The sequence below is a fragment of the Natrix helvetica genome (assembly GCF_964273705.1).
Source record: "Natrix helvetica genome assembly, chromosome: 10".
Taxonomy (NCBI): domain Eukaryota; kingdom Metazoa; phylum Chordata; class Lepidosauria; order Squamata; family Natricidae; genus Natrix; species Natrix helvetica.
In genome coordinates, this window is record NC_138561.1 from 21,403,875 (window position 1) to 21,420,640 (window position 16,766).

The 16,766-nt window shown below is 45.4% G+C and overlaps 1 protein-coding gene across 1 annotated transcript; it reads right to left on the reverse strand.

Annotated features, from left to right (window-relative positions):
* Positions 1-1,425: 1,425 nt before the first annotated feature.
* On the reverse strand, positions 1,426-16,437 carry IRF8 (interferon regulatory factor 8). The gene is made up of 9 exons (XM_081963484.1): positions 16,330-16,437; positions 13,167-13,341; positions 11,432-11,615; positions 9,133-9,221; positions 7,822-7,936; positions 6,829-6,873; positions 5,564-5,932; positions 4,968-5,083; positions 1,426-1,834 (listed from the first exon to the last, which is right to left on the reverse strand). The coding sequence occupies exons 1-9, from the start codon at positions 16,338-16,340 to the stop codon at positions 1,658-1,660; spliced, it is 1,281 nt and encodes a 426-aa protein (XP_081819610.1). The 5' UTR covers positions 16,341-16,437; the 3' UTR covers positions 1,426-1,657.
* Positions 16,438-16,766: the final 329 nt, after the last annotated feature.

Sequence of the window (16,766 nt, forward strand, 5' to 3'; positions counted from 1 at the left end):
GACTTTCTTGGGTTTTCTTTGAAGTCGTATCACATCTCATCCAAGAAGCTTCTTCAGCTGTGGCTGAAACGTCTTCGAAGACAAACCAGAATCTCCAGTTGCCTCTTGAAAAATAAAGCACCTTTGGGACAACCATGAGAACTGGAGGACTGAGTATCTTCATAGACAAGGTGGTAGGAAGCCCTCCTGAAGGCTTGAAGGTAAGGCTAGGTGTGGTTTTTTTCCCCCATCAGAAGGCAATTGACTACAAAAGGTGGCTATTTATTTGAAGGCCTGTGTTGGTAAAACAATCGCAAAACAGTTTAAACAAGTGGTCAAAATAAATACTCAGAGCTGTTGCAATCAGGCTGGGATGCTCAGAGGAACATCATCATGCTTACAAGCACACGTCTGCAATTGATCCTGCTTCCCGTGAGGAATTGGGGGCCAAACAGGTAGTCCTCAACTTACAACAGTTTGTTTAGTGACCGTTCAAAGTTACGACAGTGCTGGGGAAAGCAACGTATGCCTGTTTTTCACTCTTATGACATCCCCGTGGCCGCGGGAATCAACATTCAGCCGCTTGGAGACCGATTCATATTTATGATAGTGGCAATGTTCACGCAAACCCCTTCTGCGACCTTCTGATGAGCAAAGTCAGTGGGGAGACTGGATTCACTTAACAGCCGTGTTACTCGCTTAACAGCTGCAGTGATTCACTCAGCAACGGTGGCAAGAAAGGTCGTAAAATGGAGAGGGGGAAATCACTTTAATGATTGCCTCGCTTAGCAACAGAAATGTTGGGCTCAATTGTGTTCGTAAGTCGAGGACTACCTCTACTGGAGCACCACAGAGGCCCAGAACAACAGCCCAGGAGCAAAGGGAGAGCATCCTTATTTCACCTCAGCAAATGAACTTCATGGCCTTTTAAAAACCATGATGGAATTGGAGGTCCAGATAGTCCCAGCACTTCACAATCACCAGCAGGCTAGGTCTGCATCAATGATCACCCCATGTGTGTAAACCTTGAAGGGCATTGACCTGGCATGTGTTTTGAGAGATTCCTCCGCCGTTGTAAGGGGTTTAAATCAACCCGTGTCCCAACAAAAGCCAATAGCAACAGAAGAGAAAGGAGTAGGGTTTGTGGGATGGGGGAGGAGGAGGAGGAGGAGGAGAACTGTAGGGTTCTTGATGCTCCCTGAGCTTGGTGGTTTTCTTGCAGATGTTTCATCACCCAACAAGGGAACATCACCAGTGTTAGAACTGAGTAAGGTTTGCAGAAAGAGGAGGAGGAGGAGGAGGAGGAGGAGGAGGAGGAGGAGGAGGAGGAGGAGGAGGAGGAGGAGGGGGAGGAGGAGGAGGACGACTCCTCTGTAAAATTAGGCAGACTTTGGTCACCCAGTGACAATTTCTCCATCAATTGTAACACATTACTGTGCCTTGTTCTGTTTGTTTCTGCTTTATTTTAACATATTTTTTTTTTGGTGCTGGTCTGTTTACCGCAATAAAGAGTGAATTGAATTATTTAAACCCCGTTATATATTTACATACAAAACCTTTTTTTAAAAAAAACACTCAACTGAAGTTGGGGAAGATCTAAGCTGTAAAATGGAGTGGGGAGGAAGAAGAATTTTTTTAAAAAGCTTGAAAAAATGATGAACTAGTCTGCTCCGGAGTCTCAAACGGTAATTTGCTGGTTTTCTCTGAAAATGGGCCTTTGGTGAGGCCCACAAGAATCCTGGAAGTTCCTGTACATCTGATCGTAATGCACCTCCTCTCCGGCTGGGTGGCCCACAGTGCTGGTTTCATTCTTACGGGCTTCCTCCACCAGTTGCCGGGTGCTCAGCTGCTCGATCTGCATTCAGGAGACAAGGAGAAACCTTGGGTTGGGTCATCGGCTCCGTAGGAAGACCCCGCAGTGCAGGAGAGATATTGTAAATGGAACGGTAAAGAAGAAGCGGTAAAAGCAAGGCTGAAGTATCAAAAGAGCAGCTGCGTCTGGTAGCTGTTGCATGGAGCCCAAAGTGCCGACATATACCCTGTGCAATATCCAACATATCTCTCAGGAGAGATGGGATGGAATGAGTTGTGGGAAAGCAGAAAGCGGCTTTTCATAGAGCAAAGAAGCAGCGGAGCTTGAAAAGTTGGGGCAGCAGGAAGAGAGTTCAGATACCATATTTTTCCGACTATAAGACGCACTGGAGTATAAGACGGACCAAGATTTTGAAGAGGTAAATTTTTAAAAACCTTTTTGCCCTTCGCAACCCCAGGAGCACTCTGCAGGACTCCCAAACCCTCTGCAATCCCTGTGTTTTGTGAAAAATGGGGCATGCAGAGAATTTGGGAAGCCTGTAGAGTGCTCCTGGGGGCTGGGGAGGGCAAAAACACCCCCGTTTTTGTGAAAAATGAGCCCGCTTTCACTTGTTTTTGCCCTCCCCAGCCCTAGGAGCACTCTACAGGCCTCCCAAACCCTCTGCACGTCCATTTTTGTGAAAAACGGGATGCGCAGGGTGGGATTTTGGGAGGCCAAAAATGCTGTATTCAGTGACACACCCAGATTTTCACCCTCTTTTTTGGGGGGGGGGGGAAAGGTGCATCTTATACTCTGAGAAATACAGTAATTCCTCCCTAGTTTTCCTAGAGTCTATCTGTAGTAATATTTGTTTGAGTTCCGTGAGGGGCTGCCACAAAGAAGAAGAGGTCAACCTATTCTCCAAAGCACCAGAAGGCAGGACAAGAAGCAACGGATGGAAACTGAGCAAAGAGAGGCAAGATTCTGTCTGTAGGTGAGAGAAGAATGAAGGAAATGATTGTGAAGGAACTTCACTTGCTGAGCTTGGTTCTTGAGCCTGACGGTGAAGGAGGATTTCCTGATTAACAGCTTTCTGGTCTCTGCACAGCACAGGGGAGTCAATGCAACGGATCACCTGTTAGCTAAGCCAAAGAGCTCTGCAGGCAGCAGCCATGACGCCTGTCGCTTCCTTTGCTCTACTCAGCCCAGCCAGCTGAGTTGCTCCGGCAAGGAGAGACTTCTCTGGTTCAGACATTGTGTTGAGCTCTCGTGTGGTTTCTCTGGTTTCGTTCAAACATGAACATAGCCTTTGTGATGAGAAAAACCATGCATTGCCCTCAGCCTGTGCATGCCTCCATCCAGCTGTGGCATATTTAAGAGAATATGGTTGAGTACATCATGAATCCTTAGCACATCTTCAGCAGGCCCCTCTCTTGGGCATTAAGGCTTGGAGGAAGACCCTCCAGAAGATGCCCTTTCATGCCAAGGGCTCGCTTCTCTGCCAACTCCCCTCCCTTGCTCCTAAACTGGGGGGACGCTCTTTCTCCCAAATTGCATTGAGCTTCCTGGGGACATTTATAAGACGCTTCTCTGTTGCCAAGTCTTCAATTGTTCGTTAATCCTGTTGTGTCTTTGCACTGCGTTCCTTGCACTCCACCTTGTGTGGATCATTGAGTTCATTGAGTCACCTTGAGAGTTCAGGATTAGCAGAGGAGTGCGATGGAAGTCATATAAATAGGCTCATGCATGTAGACATGTAGAAAGCTCACAGAAAGCTTTGAGCTCACAGTCAGGGCCACTTTCTTGACTTATAGGGCCCTTCTGTGGATGACCCTAAGATATGCCCTCTTTAATTCCCTGCACTAAACCAGCCCAAACCAGATAGATTTTTGGCAACTATGTTCAACAAGGAGACAAGCCGAGTTGCCAAGAAGTATCAGGAGCTGCCTGGCCAAGCTTGTAGATTTGAGGTGACTTCATTTGGTGCAGGCAGGTGGTCCAAGCCAGCTCTCTGTCAACCATCCATTCTGGAAGCCAACATTTTTAATAACCCTCTTTGTGGTTCACTGCATGCTCTTTGAGCTTATGTTGGGTTTGCCTCAACTTGAGAGGCAACGTTACCTATCTCCGTTTGATGCACACTTCAGTTCTGCCCCAAGAAATATGAGGAGCCCAGTTTTTGCTATTTGTGACATGGCCCCTCATTGCTACTATGGCAAACCCATGCTGAAGAGCAGCAAATGCATGCCAAGCGAAGATATCCAAAAGCAGAGAGATTTTAACAAGCACTTTTGAAGGCCAAGGAAGAAGAAGCAGAGGCTCCGAGTGGGAAACAAGACACTCCAAATCACTCACATCAAATAAGATCCACAAACATGAGTGTCAGTCATAGAATGGATCCCACTTATCAGATTAACAGAGTGGGGAAGTCCAACCTCCTGCTCAAGCAAGAGACCCTACACCAGTCATGGCAAACCTTTTCGGCACCGAGTGCCCAACCCGGAATGCATTTGTGCATGCCGGAACACCAAAAATCTGAAGACCAGCTGGCCAGTGAGCACATGTCTGTTTTTGGATCATTTTCAGGCTGTTTTTCAAGCCATTTTCAGTTTTTTTTTTCCCCGGCCATTTCCAGGCCTTTTTCTGGCCCCCAAAACAGCCCAAAAATGGCAGAAAAAGCCCCCCAAACAGCCTGTTTTTAAGCCATTTTTAAGGCCATTTTCTGGAGCTTTGATACCTGCGAAGTCTGGCGCGCAAAAACGGCCTGAAAATGGCCTGGGTTTTTGGCCATTTTTCAGACTGTTTTCAGGCCGCTTTCCAGTGCTTCGGTGCCTGCGAAGACCAGCTGGCCAGAAACCAGAAGAGAAGCTGACGACAGTACCCGTGCCCACAGAGAGGGCTATGTGTGCCATAGGCTCGCCATCACGGCCCTGCACCATTTCAGACTGATGGCACTCCAGTCTCTTCTTGAAAGCCCCCAGTGTTGAAGCTCCCATAACTTCCAAAGGCAACTTCTGTTCCATGGGTTGATTGTCCTCTACCATATATGGTTGTTTTGAAAAAGAAAAGTGGATCTAACACAATCAAGGAGGACCAGCTCTGCAATGAACCTTAGGAAGTCCTGAAATTTGACCTGGGAACTCAAGTCAGAGCTGGTTCCGTGACTGACCGATTCCTGACCGGTTGTCCTGCTCACCTCCACCAAGATCAGCTTGCAACGTAAGGGGACGGCATCGGGAAATTCTTCTCCAAAACACAGGATCACTTTGCTGTTTGGAAAGCGTCCTTGACTGTCATAATAGTGATGGAGCTCTAGAAGGGGAGGGGAAAAAAGCAAACTTGAACTCACTGAAACCAGGAATAGCAATAGAAACAGCACTTAACTTACATACTGCTTTACATTGCTTCACTACCCTCTCTAAGTGGGTTACAGAATCAGCCTATTTCCCACAACAATCTGGGTCCTCATCTTACCCACCTTGGAAGGATGGAAGGCTGAGTCAATCATGAGCCTCTTTGAGATTCCAACTGCCAAATTGTAGGCAGCCGGGAGTCAGCCAAAGTAGTCTGCACTGCACTCTAACCACTGCACCACCAAGTCTCATAGATCAGCAGTCTTCAACCGTGGCAACTTTAAGCCTGGAGGAGGACTTCCACTCCCAGAATTCCCCAGCCAGCTGGCTGCAGAGTACTGGGAGTTGATGTCCTTCAGGCTTAAAGTTGCCAAGGTTGGAGTCCCCTGTCCTAGGTGATTGGTCTCCCTAGGCAAAACCCAAGGAAGTTCTCACTGACCTCTGAGGAAGTAGTTGGTGTCAAAGATTTTGACCACCTCATCCCGGTCCAGTTTGTTGGGTTTCTCCTTGCAGGCCATGGTGTTCCCGCTCCAGAAGACCCTTCCCTGGCTCAGCCGCTTGATGAAGATGCCTTGTCTGTTGCAGTGAAGGAGGACACCCCGTTCAAGGTGCCCAAAGAGCTTTCTGGTGATCTGCCGCTGGCGCTCATTGGGTATTAGCTCTGCAGATGGGAACTGCACGTGCTCCAGGCTGTCCACGCAGTAGGGCGCCTCTCCCAGGGAGATCCGGCAGCCTTCGGGGCGAGAGGTGGTGGTGCTCCCCACCAGCTTCCCTCCATAGTAGAAGTTGATCACCAGTTGGGAGTAGGCTAGAAAGTCACACAAAGGTAGAAGTCAACAGGCGAGCCTGCAGGTAGTCCGTTTGGATGACTGAAAGGGGTAGGACGCATGTGGTCAACTCAAAAACGGGACAATGGTGTGGATTCCAGGATGCAAGTCAAGAAGAAGACAACATCAAATATGTTGCCTCCACCAAACTACAGGAGTGGTGAGTGAGTGAGTGAGAGCGTGAGTGTCATCCTATTGCAGAAACTGGGCATGGATGAGCTAGAGAAAAGGGGTGACATGATAGCAGTATTCTAATATTTGAGGGGCTGCCACAAAGAAAAAGAGGCGGGGTCAGCTCATTTTCCAAAGCACCTGATGGCAGGAGAAGAGACAACAGGTGGAAACTAATCAAGGAGAGAAGCAACCTGGAATTCAGGAGAAACTTCCTAATTGTGAGGACAGTTAAGCATGGAACAGCTTTGCCTTCAGACGTTGTAGGTGCTCCATCACTGAAGGTTTCTAAGAAGAAACTGGACAGCCACTTGTCTGGGATGGTATAGTCTTGGGTCTCCTGCTTGAGGAGGGGGTTGGGCTGGAAGACCTCCAAGGTCCCTTCCAGCTCTATTCTGATTCGATTCAATATATCAAAGTTCTGCCCTCAAACGTAAATTGATTACTGGTATTGAGGTCTTGTACTTGATTCCACAGTATTATTGGTATTAATATTGGCATTCTTAATTCCAATGTTCTCCCTGAAGGTAGGCATAATGCTTATGCTGTTTGACATGGGGGCGGGATGAAGCTAATTGAAAAGGAAGTGGAGTGGCATCATATTTCATTGGATGCAACGAAATTTCATTTTAATGTCTGCCGAAGTGAAAATAAAGTTATTCTAAGTCTAAGCTAATCACACCGGATCCTGATTGAAAGACCATACCTAGAAGAGGCTCGTATGCAGCAAACCCAGTCACCAGGGATAAAGCTATGGGGGAAAGGAAGAAATTATTATAAATTTTTCTTCTAAGCAGAATATACATTTGAAATCTCCAAATCGAGGCTTCCCTTCTCTAAAGAGTGGCCTTTGTCACCCAAAGCGAAAGCCCCACTGCTACTCAATTAACCCAATGACCTGGGCAGTTTATACTGTAAACACAATGGCCTCGTTTATTTATTCCAAAAACAAGTACTAACATAATTGCATTCTCTGTTCCTAGGAGAAAGGAATGAGTTTGGAAAGCAGGATAGGTCCAGATTGGAATGGAATAGAGATTCCATTTTTTATCCAGCAAACCATTCACCACATCTCCTGTTCAACAGAGAGTGCTTATCTTGAGGATGAAAATAACTCTTACCTAGCAAATCCAGACATACAGTAAGTAAAGTCTTAAAAGTTATTTAGTCATTGAGGTGTATGTAACATTATGGTGTTTGTTCTCTTTCAACAAGGAGATTAAAGAAGCCTCTGTGAGAATCTTGTTGGGTGCAGCTGGCTGCCAGACGTTTGACAAGTATTTTATCAGCATCACAATAAAGAGTCTCTGCCCATCATTAATCTTTCCACATCGTGTTTGGTATAATATGAATACGTCTGGATAATTTGACAAATCAAACTCCAGTTTATATACTTTCTGTAGTATCTTGATGGAATTGTCAAGATTATATTCACACTTATCTTATCTTATGACAAGAGTGACATTACCTGCTGTCTCCTTCTCCCAATCAATGGATGCCTATGGTAAAAAATGACTTCTGTCTGAGGTTGCTTGTTTGCTTACAGATGTTTCATTGACCAGCCTCATCAGTGTGAAAATGATGCTCATTGTATCACGTTATCTAGTCGAATAATGAAACATCTGCAAACTAACAATCAGCCAGGCTCAGAGAGGACCAAGAACCCCACAAATCAAGCCTGAGCTACAGATATCCTTACCAGGATTTGACTGATGAATCCACCAGTCTGGGATAGGTGGGTTTCGGCTGCTGTCCTGTGGTGGTGAAGGACTCCTTTTGATTGTGCCAAGGTATTCCTCTACAGTTGAAGGAGTCTGTGGGGTTTATGGAGAAGGAGACATGGAACCTTTGAGATGACCAAGCAAACAGGACTGCCTCCCGAAAGCAGTTTATCTTGCCATGAACCATTCTGAGATTGGCCATCTCTGAATGCCATATAGAGTGGCCCATTATTATTATTATTGTCCATGACCTTTCTTCCATATTGTCACCGACACATTTGTCTTCCTGAATTGTACTTAGAGGGCAGTAGGAGCTGAAAGGAAGGCTGGAGGTACCCTTCCCATAACAGATTCAATTGCCTCCAATGTACCCAGCAATTAACACTCAGGGGTTGTCAGTTGGGTGGGATTAAAGATAAAGGTTCCCCTTGCACATAGGTGCTAGTCGCTCCCGACTCTAGGGGGCAGTGGTCATCTCTGATTCAAAGCCAAAAAGCAAGCAGTGTCTGAAGACATCTCCGGGGTCATGTGGCCGGCATGACTAAACGCCGAAGGCGCAAGGAACGCTGTTACCTTCCCACCAAAGGGGGTCCCTATTTTTCTACTTGCATTTTTACATGCTTTCGAACTGCTAGGTTGGCAGAAGCTGGGACAAGTGATAGGAGCTCACGCCATTATGCGGCAGTAGGGATTCAAACTGCTGAACTGCCGGCCTTTCTGATCGAAAAGCTCAGCATCTTAGCCACTGAGCCACCCTGGTGGGATTAGAAAAACCAAAATGGTGGCCATGGCAGTGCAATCACAATTTGCACAACATACCAGTTGTGTGTTTAATGTACATGAAAAGATTCAGGTTGGCTTTTTTATCCACGCCCTCCAGACACCACTGAATCCACTTAGAGAAGAATGGTTGCACCCTAATGGATGAATGGCACCCATCATCGGTGGAAGGGCCAAGTCTTGGGAAAGGGTTTTACCAATTTCTTCCATCCTACACCCATTTTATTGGACTAGGGTTTATTTATTCTACTACAACTCTACTATAAACTTTTTCTCACCATGGACTTCCTTTTGTGGCCATTGACCACCAAGACTTAACTCAAGATTTAAGTCATAATGTTTTTTTTTCAAGCATTCACAGACCCCTTGTAATGAGCCCACTGGGGTCTGCAAATCACAGGTTGAGACCCTACTGCTTTACTGTATGGAGAAATTCTGGCCAGAAGAGACAACTCCAAAGAGAGAGAGAGAAATGATATTTTAGCCCGGCATGCAACAAAGTTAGTTACCTCTTTCATTAAGTCTTCTATGGAGGAAGGATTGCAGCCCATATCTGTGATCTCATTCAAGGTGCATTTGGTCCCCATTCCCAGTTTGCCTGGAAGTAAAAAGCCTTTGAGTCCAACTGCACACTCTACAAGGACGTCATTCCACAAGAGATTCAGTGGGTCTTTATACAAGGAGATCAACAGAAGAAGTACAGAAAAGCAAGAAGAAAAAATGATTCTAAAACCTGTATGTCTAGTCTCGTGAAAAGGAGGACTAGGGGTGGCATGATAGCAGTGTTTCAATATTTCAGGGGCTGCCACAAAGAAAAGCAGTCAAACTACTCTGCAAAGCCCCTGCAAAGGTAGGACAAAAAGCAACGGATAGAAACGAATCAAGGAGAGAAGCAAGTGGGAACAATTAAACCAGTGGAACAGTTTGCCTCCAGAAGTTATGGGTGCTCCATTGCTGGAGGTTCTTAAGAGCAGACTGGATGCCCATTTGTCTGATGGTGCTTTTTCAAAAGGCAACTGGACTTTGTTTTTTCTTGAAGGCATTTTGCCTCTCATACAAGAAACATCTTCAGTTAAAGCAGGGGTCTCCAAACTTGACAGCTTTAAGACTTGTGGACCTGAGTTGAAGTCCACAAGTCTTAAAGTTGCCAAGTTTGGAGGTCCCTGAGTCAAAGCATCTTCAGTTAAGCAGTTAAAACATCTTCATCCCCAACATTCAGTCAGAATAAAGATGTTTCTTGGAGGAGAAGCAAAACATCTTCAAGAGAAAAAAAAGTCCAGCTGTCTTTTGAAAAAGCGCCTTTGGGACAATTCCAAATCTGTGGATTTGGCACTTGAGATGGGGGAGAAATGCAAAATATTCAGAACTCCAAACCCAACAAGGATTTTCTTCCCATTAAATCAAGCGCAGAAAAACAGAGTGATATTTTGAACATGTTTTAAAATCTAAATAAAGTGGCCTTTAGAGAAACTCTTTGGGGGGGGGGGGGTGGATGACAAACTCACTTTCCTATTAGTTTTTAAATGCAAACCAAAGAGAAAACAAATTGTGTTTTGATCGCAGGGAACCAAGCATTGTGGGGTTCGCCGCAGAGACCCTCACCTTGACACCTTCGACACATCATGCAAAGGGAGTGAGAAAACAGCATTTTGGGTTGCTTCACAGACAAAAGAGTGCATGCAATCAACAGCAGAAGGCCCATTGCAGAGACAGATTTCTTGAAATTCAGTTTTGCATGGTTGAAAAGACACCACACCAGAAGAACCACAGCTAAAAATAATGCAGGCCGTACAGCTCCGGTAAAGTCAGACATGGTGTTCTGTAACCACAACATTGAGCTGCGACAAAAGAGCTGACCCAGAGTTGTATTTTTGCCCATTCTCGCAATCCCGGAAAATGGAGTTTTGGAAGGGGGGCGCAGAAGTGCTCTATTAAAGGGGGAGCAAACCCTCCCACCGATTTCAAGAAAAGGGCATGGCGTAATAATAGAGACGGCTGGGGCATAGCAAGCTGCTTGAGATGCTTTCTCAAAAATATGCACCAGACGTGCAAGATCAAAACTTTAAATGGTTTTGCTTTTGTTTGTATTGTCGTTTTCCAGCTGGAGAATTCTGGGAGTTGAAGTCCTAACATCTGGCTGGAAAGGGCAGTAATTTGCTTGATGCCACTTCCATATGTGTCTTAAGCATGGCCTGGAGATAGCCCCAAAACTAGTCCTGTCACTTTTTCAGTGCCACTATAACTTCAAACAGTTTCTAAACAAATGTTAGTAATGGTTGTTGTTTGGGGCCGGTGTGGTGGTTCGAATGCAGCATTGCAGGCTGACTCTGCTCAATGCCAGGAGTTCGATCCTGACCAACTCAAGATTGTCCATCCTTCCATCCTTCTAAGGTTGGTAAAATGAGGGCCCAGATTGTTGGGAGCAATATGCTGACTTTGTCAACCACTTAGAGCGAGCTGTAAAGCACTGTTAAGCAGTGTATAAGTGCTATTGCTATTTTAACTCAAGGACTACCTGCAATCATGCTATTTTTTTTTCAGGGAGCCATTTATTTTAAATGCCCCAGTGTTTAGCTCTTCCTAAGCAAGGGAAGATCTACTTCTCTTCCCTCCGATAATTTGGAGAGAAACCATTCGAATAATTTCTCAACCTCTGCAGCTCTAAAGTTTTTTAGAATATGTGCAACTTATCCTGGGAAAGGTTTTGGTTTTTGAAGAGAAGCCAATTAAAAACTACGCCCACCGTCTCTACAACCAGGCACAGTTGCAGCGAGCAGATGCAAAGCTGTGCGGCCAGGCCCCACTTACATTTCTGTTCTTCCTCTGGAACAATGCGGTAAACCTTGTAGGGCTCAGAAATGTCCAGCTGTGACCTCTCCGTCACCTCTTCAAAGTCGGGGCTTTTGTTTAAGGCACAACGGAGCCTGGTTTTCCATGTGGCCGGCTCGGCCTTCTCGCCTTCTTTGTACTTGCCTTTGAATACCGCCCAAGCCTACAAGGGAGGAGAGGAAGAGTTCTTACAAGGAAGGACTCAACTGCTTGAGATCCTGATTCTAAGAAAGGGGCAAAGATCCCCAAGAAAGGGACAAAGGAGATCAGGGACACAGAGGAGAGAAAGGGGCTCCCAAGCAAGGGACAAAGATTCCCAAGAAAGGGATAAAGGAGAGTCAGCTTGGTTAAGGCATCAGGCTAGAAAGTGAGGGATTGTGAGTTCAAGTCCCATCCTAGCCATGAAAATCCGCTGGGCAAGTTTATGTTATATTTTATTTGGCCAGGTGTACAAGGAACATCTCTCTGGTGGTGCAAAAGCACTTAAATGTACGTGCAATTTTGGGCCAGACCCCCCTCCCTCAGACCTCACAGGGCTGGGGTGTGGGGGAAATAGGAAGAGGAAGAAGTTTTAGGTGTGTTCACTGCCTTGAGTTATTTGTATAAATAATAAAGACAGGGTGCAAAGAAATAAAAATAATAAAAGTGGGATGCAAATCAAAAAATTAAATAAAAAATAAGGAAGACATGGGACATTGATCCTGTGGAGATCATTTCTCGTTCTTATTCTTGGGTTTCTCCTACGTTTTATGAACCTCAATGTCAGCACTAGTGTCACATTGAAACTAAACACAAGGCATGCAGGTACCCCCTTTAAAATATAATTTCTACAGAGAACCAAGGTGTGTGTTCAGCTGCTTTTTCCCTGATTACTGCAAGCCCTACAATCTAAATTACCCAGCTCTCCAATTCAGCACTATGACAATACTTAAAGGTAAAAGTAAAGGTTCCCCTTGCCCATAGGTGCTAGTCGTTCCCAACTCTAGGGGCCGGTGCTCATCTCCGTTTCAAAGCCAAAGAGCCAGCACTGTCTGAAGACGTCTCTGTGGTCATGTAGCCGGCATGACTAAATGCCAAAGGTGCACCGAACGCTGTTCCCTTCCCACCAAAGGTGATCCCTATTTTTCTACTTGCATTTTTACATTAGTTTGAACTGCTAGGTTGGCAGAAACTGGGACAAGTAACAGGAGCTCACTCTGTTATATGGCGCTAGGAATTCGAACCGCTGAACTGCTGACCTTTCTGATCAACAAGCTCAGTGTCTTAGCCACTAAGCCACCGCATCCCTCAACATGGCAATACTTAGTGACAAAATAAATGAAAATATCTCCTAGGTGAGGGTGGGAGTGAGAAATTGGCATCTCATCTATTTAACCATCATCCAACTTGATGGGCAATTCAAAACAAGTTCTAGATAATCACCTAAACAAAAGTTGTTCCAAAGTAGGAACCAGTTTTTACAGGATGGAGGTGAGGAGAAGAGCCCTTCTAAAAGAAATCTAAGTTGGACACCATGATTTGGCTAGCAAGATGATTGGCATACAAATCTATTTATGTATTTGATGTGGTAAATAAATACATGAAATGGATGGGATTGAGTTTAGCAAAATTCAAAAAAGGGGATAGACAACTTTGTATTCGAGACTTAGGCCAAACTACCAACAACCCAATCAAGGAATGTCTGTGGTTGCCATCAAAAGATGGCTTTTAATACCTTGAAAATCGATGCATCCACCTCTTGGTTATAATCCTGTTTTCCCGCATGTTTCCACGGGATACGAAACATGGTTTTCTCCTCATTCTCCCAGATCAAACCAGGATACTGTCCACTGTCAATTTGTTCAATCAGCCATTGTCTAAGCCGCCTTCCACCGTTACGGTCACACACCCTGTAAGGAGAACATGTCAACGGTTTTCTTCAACACTTGTGGAACTCCAGCAAAGTTTTTTGTCAATATTGTCAAAAATTCCATCTCTAATCTGGTGTTTCTCATCCATGTCTGACTGAGGAATTCTGGGAGTTGAGGTCCACCCACCCTAGAGTTGCCAAGGTTGAGAAACCCTGCTTTGATCCTGTGCCCCATTTTTAACCCTCTATGAAATTGAACTGACAGGTGTCAGCAGGGAGGACCTCAAGAAGCAAGATGTGCATTTGTGTAGTAGATTCAGATCTAGAAAATAATAAGAAAAAGTCTGGTGGTTGTAATATAATGTAAACCACAGAGTGCTTGGGGCAGATAGACTGGCCTTATGAAATGCTTTTGTACCAAAAGTCATGAATTCAGCTCAAACATCTTTTATATTAGCAGATGTTGATGTGCCTTCAAAGCTAGCTAGATAACAACACTTAAGTCAATGTTGGCTCATTCTGAAACTGATCTGCAGAGTCAATCATAGTTAGAACTTGGATTTTGGGGACGACGACGAGGGGGAAAAATTGTTCCTGATGCCAGTCATAACAATTCCTGTATTTTTGCATTATTGCTTCAAAGCAAAATGGATAACAAACACATCTGACAAATAAAAATATGTAATGGACATGTCCAGGAGAACATGAGGAGACAGGTTTGACTTGAGGGTCAACAAGAGATCCAAAATAGGAACAATATTTTATAACATGTGGAGACTTATGTCCTTGTGGAGTTTTGAGTGAAAATTCTCAAATTGCTTATATCAATATTAGGGAAAGACCAACACAAGATAAAACTCTATCTAAGCGTTTTCAAGTGCCATGATTTTTCTTAAAATCAGTCACTAGAAGTTTCATTGAAGGCAGGAGACAAAGATACACCACAACTGAGAAAAAAAATGGAACCCCCAAAACTGCACAAGAGAGGCAATTTCAACTGCATTTTAAGGAAGTCTCTTCACAAACAAGTGTAAAACTGGGTGAGAAAATGTATCAGCTGACTGCGGGGGGCGGGGGGGATTGCCCAAGCTATCTTTAATCAAGAACTATTAACAATTTTCCCTGAAAAGGAGCTTCCTCAAAATGTTGTAAAAATCAGATTCCCCTCTCTCTCTTAATACAAATGGAAATATTCTTTATGTCCATGGTGGATAAGCTAGAACATGAAGACTAAAGCTTCATGTTTTGTGATTCTTGTTGCTTTGTTAAAATAGGTGAAAAGCTGGGGCTTCTGCACCCATTTCCTAAACTGTAACCATCCCTACTGAGAACAGGTCAACTGTCCAACAGTTGTTATTCACACGTCAATGCCCTCTGTGCACCTATGTTATTGCTAGTCCCAAACTCCAATGAGAAAAGAGCTAAGCAGATGTTCTGTAATGAAGAGATATTTTAACAGAATAACAGAGCTGGAAGGGACTCTGGAGGTCTTCTAGTCCAACGCCCTGCTAAAGCAAGAGACCCTGCACCATTTCAGACAAATAGTTGCCCAATCTCTTCTTAAAAACTCCCAGTGTTGGAACATTTACAACTCCTGGAGGGAAGCCATTCCACTGGTTCATTGTTCTCACTGTTGGGAAATTTCTCCTAAGTTCTAGGTTGCTTCTCTCCTTGATTAGTTTCCACCCATTGCTTCTTGTCCTGCCCTTGGGTGCTTTGGAGAATAGCTTGACTCCCTCTTCTTTGTGGCAACCCCTGAGATATTGGAACTCTGCTATCATGCCTCCTCTAGTCCTTCTTTTCACTAGACTAGACATATCAGATTCCTGCAACCGTTCTTCATATATTTTAATCTCCAGTCCCCTAATCCTCTTTGTTGTTCTTTTCTCAAGAAAAGTGTACTTATCTGAAGAACAGCTTCTGAGCAACATCTCAATAATCATAGAATCATAGGACTGTTTCAAAGATTCCTTTCATGTTGTTGTTTTAAAGAAAACACTGCAACCCAAGAAGCAAAACGTGTGTCTTAAGTTAGAATGTCTTGAGCCTTAGAGAACCGGAATTAAAGTGTGGGTACGGGTCACACAAACCACGTTTAAACAGCGATCTAGAATATCTCACTGCAAATTCTTGGTTAGAATTTTGCATTCTAAATTTCAGTGTTAGGAGGTGATTTCTAATTTGGGCTTCTCAAGCTGGTGCAGCACCCTTCTTTAAAGCCCCGGCCACAATTTCCTTTTGAAGGCTGTCAAAAAATAGCAACCACAGTCCAATGAACAAGTCTACAGGAAGACCTCTCCCTGCAAGCTAATTCAGAAGTCAGTCCCTGTGCAGGATGCATAAATCCAGGAGAACAGCAGCTTCTATGTTCTTCAGGACTAGGAAGAAGATCACAGCAGAAATGTCCCAACTGGCTTCTAGGTCAGCGTTCTTCAACCTCAACCACTTTCCGATATGTGGACTTCAACTCCCAGAACGCCCCAGCCGGGGAATTCTGGGAGTTGAAATCCACACATCGGAAAGTGGTTGGGTTGAGAAACCTTGTTCAAGACAGATGCTGATTGCACCATCGTTTGGTCTCTCTGCCATGGGAAGGCATGCCATCTGTGTCCTCCCCTTCCGTCTCTTCTCCCTCCTTCTTTTGCCTTCATTTCTCTTTCTGAAGCCCCTACTTCAGGACAAAAAGCTGCCCATGGAGACCTTTCAGAAGGCCATGCCAAGGGATGGCAGCTCATCCGACTTCAGAGTGGGGGGAAAGCTCAAAGCTGCAGGAACCAACCCAAATCAAGCAAAGATGGCAACTATGGGATCAAAAGAAAAAGTCCGGTCCAAAAACAGCAGAGAAGATGTCCAAGGTCCTGAATGTCCAGAAGCCCGAGAGAAAGGGGACCTTCTCTGGATGCTAAGAACCCTGGATCTGGAAGCCTATCTTCCTTCCAGGAGACCCAAGAAAGCTACTAGGCTGGCAAGACCTGCCTAATGTCCACCCTCCTCCATGGATGTCCTCTCCCCCCCCCCTCCAGCTGACCTGCTCCACATCTGGACTGCACCGGCTGCAGCAAGGTGAGTAGCTCTCCCGAGATAAGCGCACCGCCCGCAAAGTTAGCCCAAAACTCGCGCTTTGAGTAGTTTTTATACCCCCGTCCGAGCGGAGGGGGTCGGCCCCACAGGTCGTTCAGCCAATGGCAAGCTAGAGCGGGAGGTAGGCTGGCCAATGGGAGGGGAAGCATGCCCAGGGGTTTCTTACCACTGGAGTCGTTTCAGAGAAATCAGCGGGCGGGCGCGTCACTCTCTCCCGCCAGGTGGGAGTCTTCCTGGCCGTGCCCCGGTCGTTGAACTGCCCGTCCGGGGGTGGAGGGAACTCTTGGGCGCCCACGAGGCGGAGACGGAGGAGTTGGGTGGCTGGCCAAGAGTAGCTGCTTCTCCTTGTCGGAAAACTTTCTTTTTCTTCCTTTCCTTCCCTTC

Coding starts and splice junctions, on each gene's coding strand:
- IRF8 (XM_081963484.1), bottom strand. Junction 5,084..5,563: donor CACCAACTACTTCCTCAGAG/GTCAGTGAGAAC, acceptor CTCCCCTTCTAG/AGCTCCATCACTATTATGAC. Junction 1,835..4,967: donor GCAAGCTGATCTTGGTGGAG/GTGAGCAGGACA, acceptor TCCTGAATGCAG/ATCGAGCAGCTGAGCACCCG.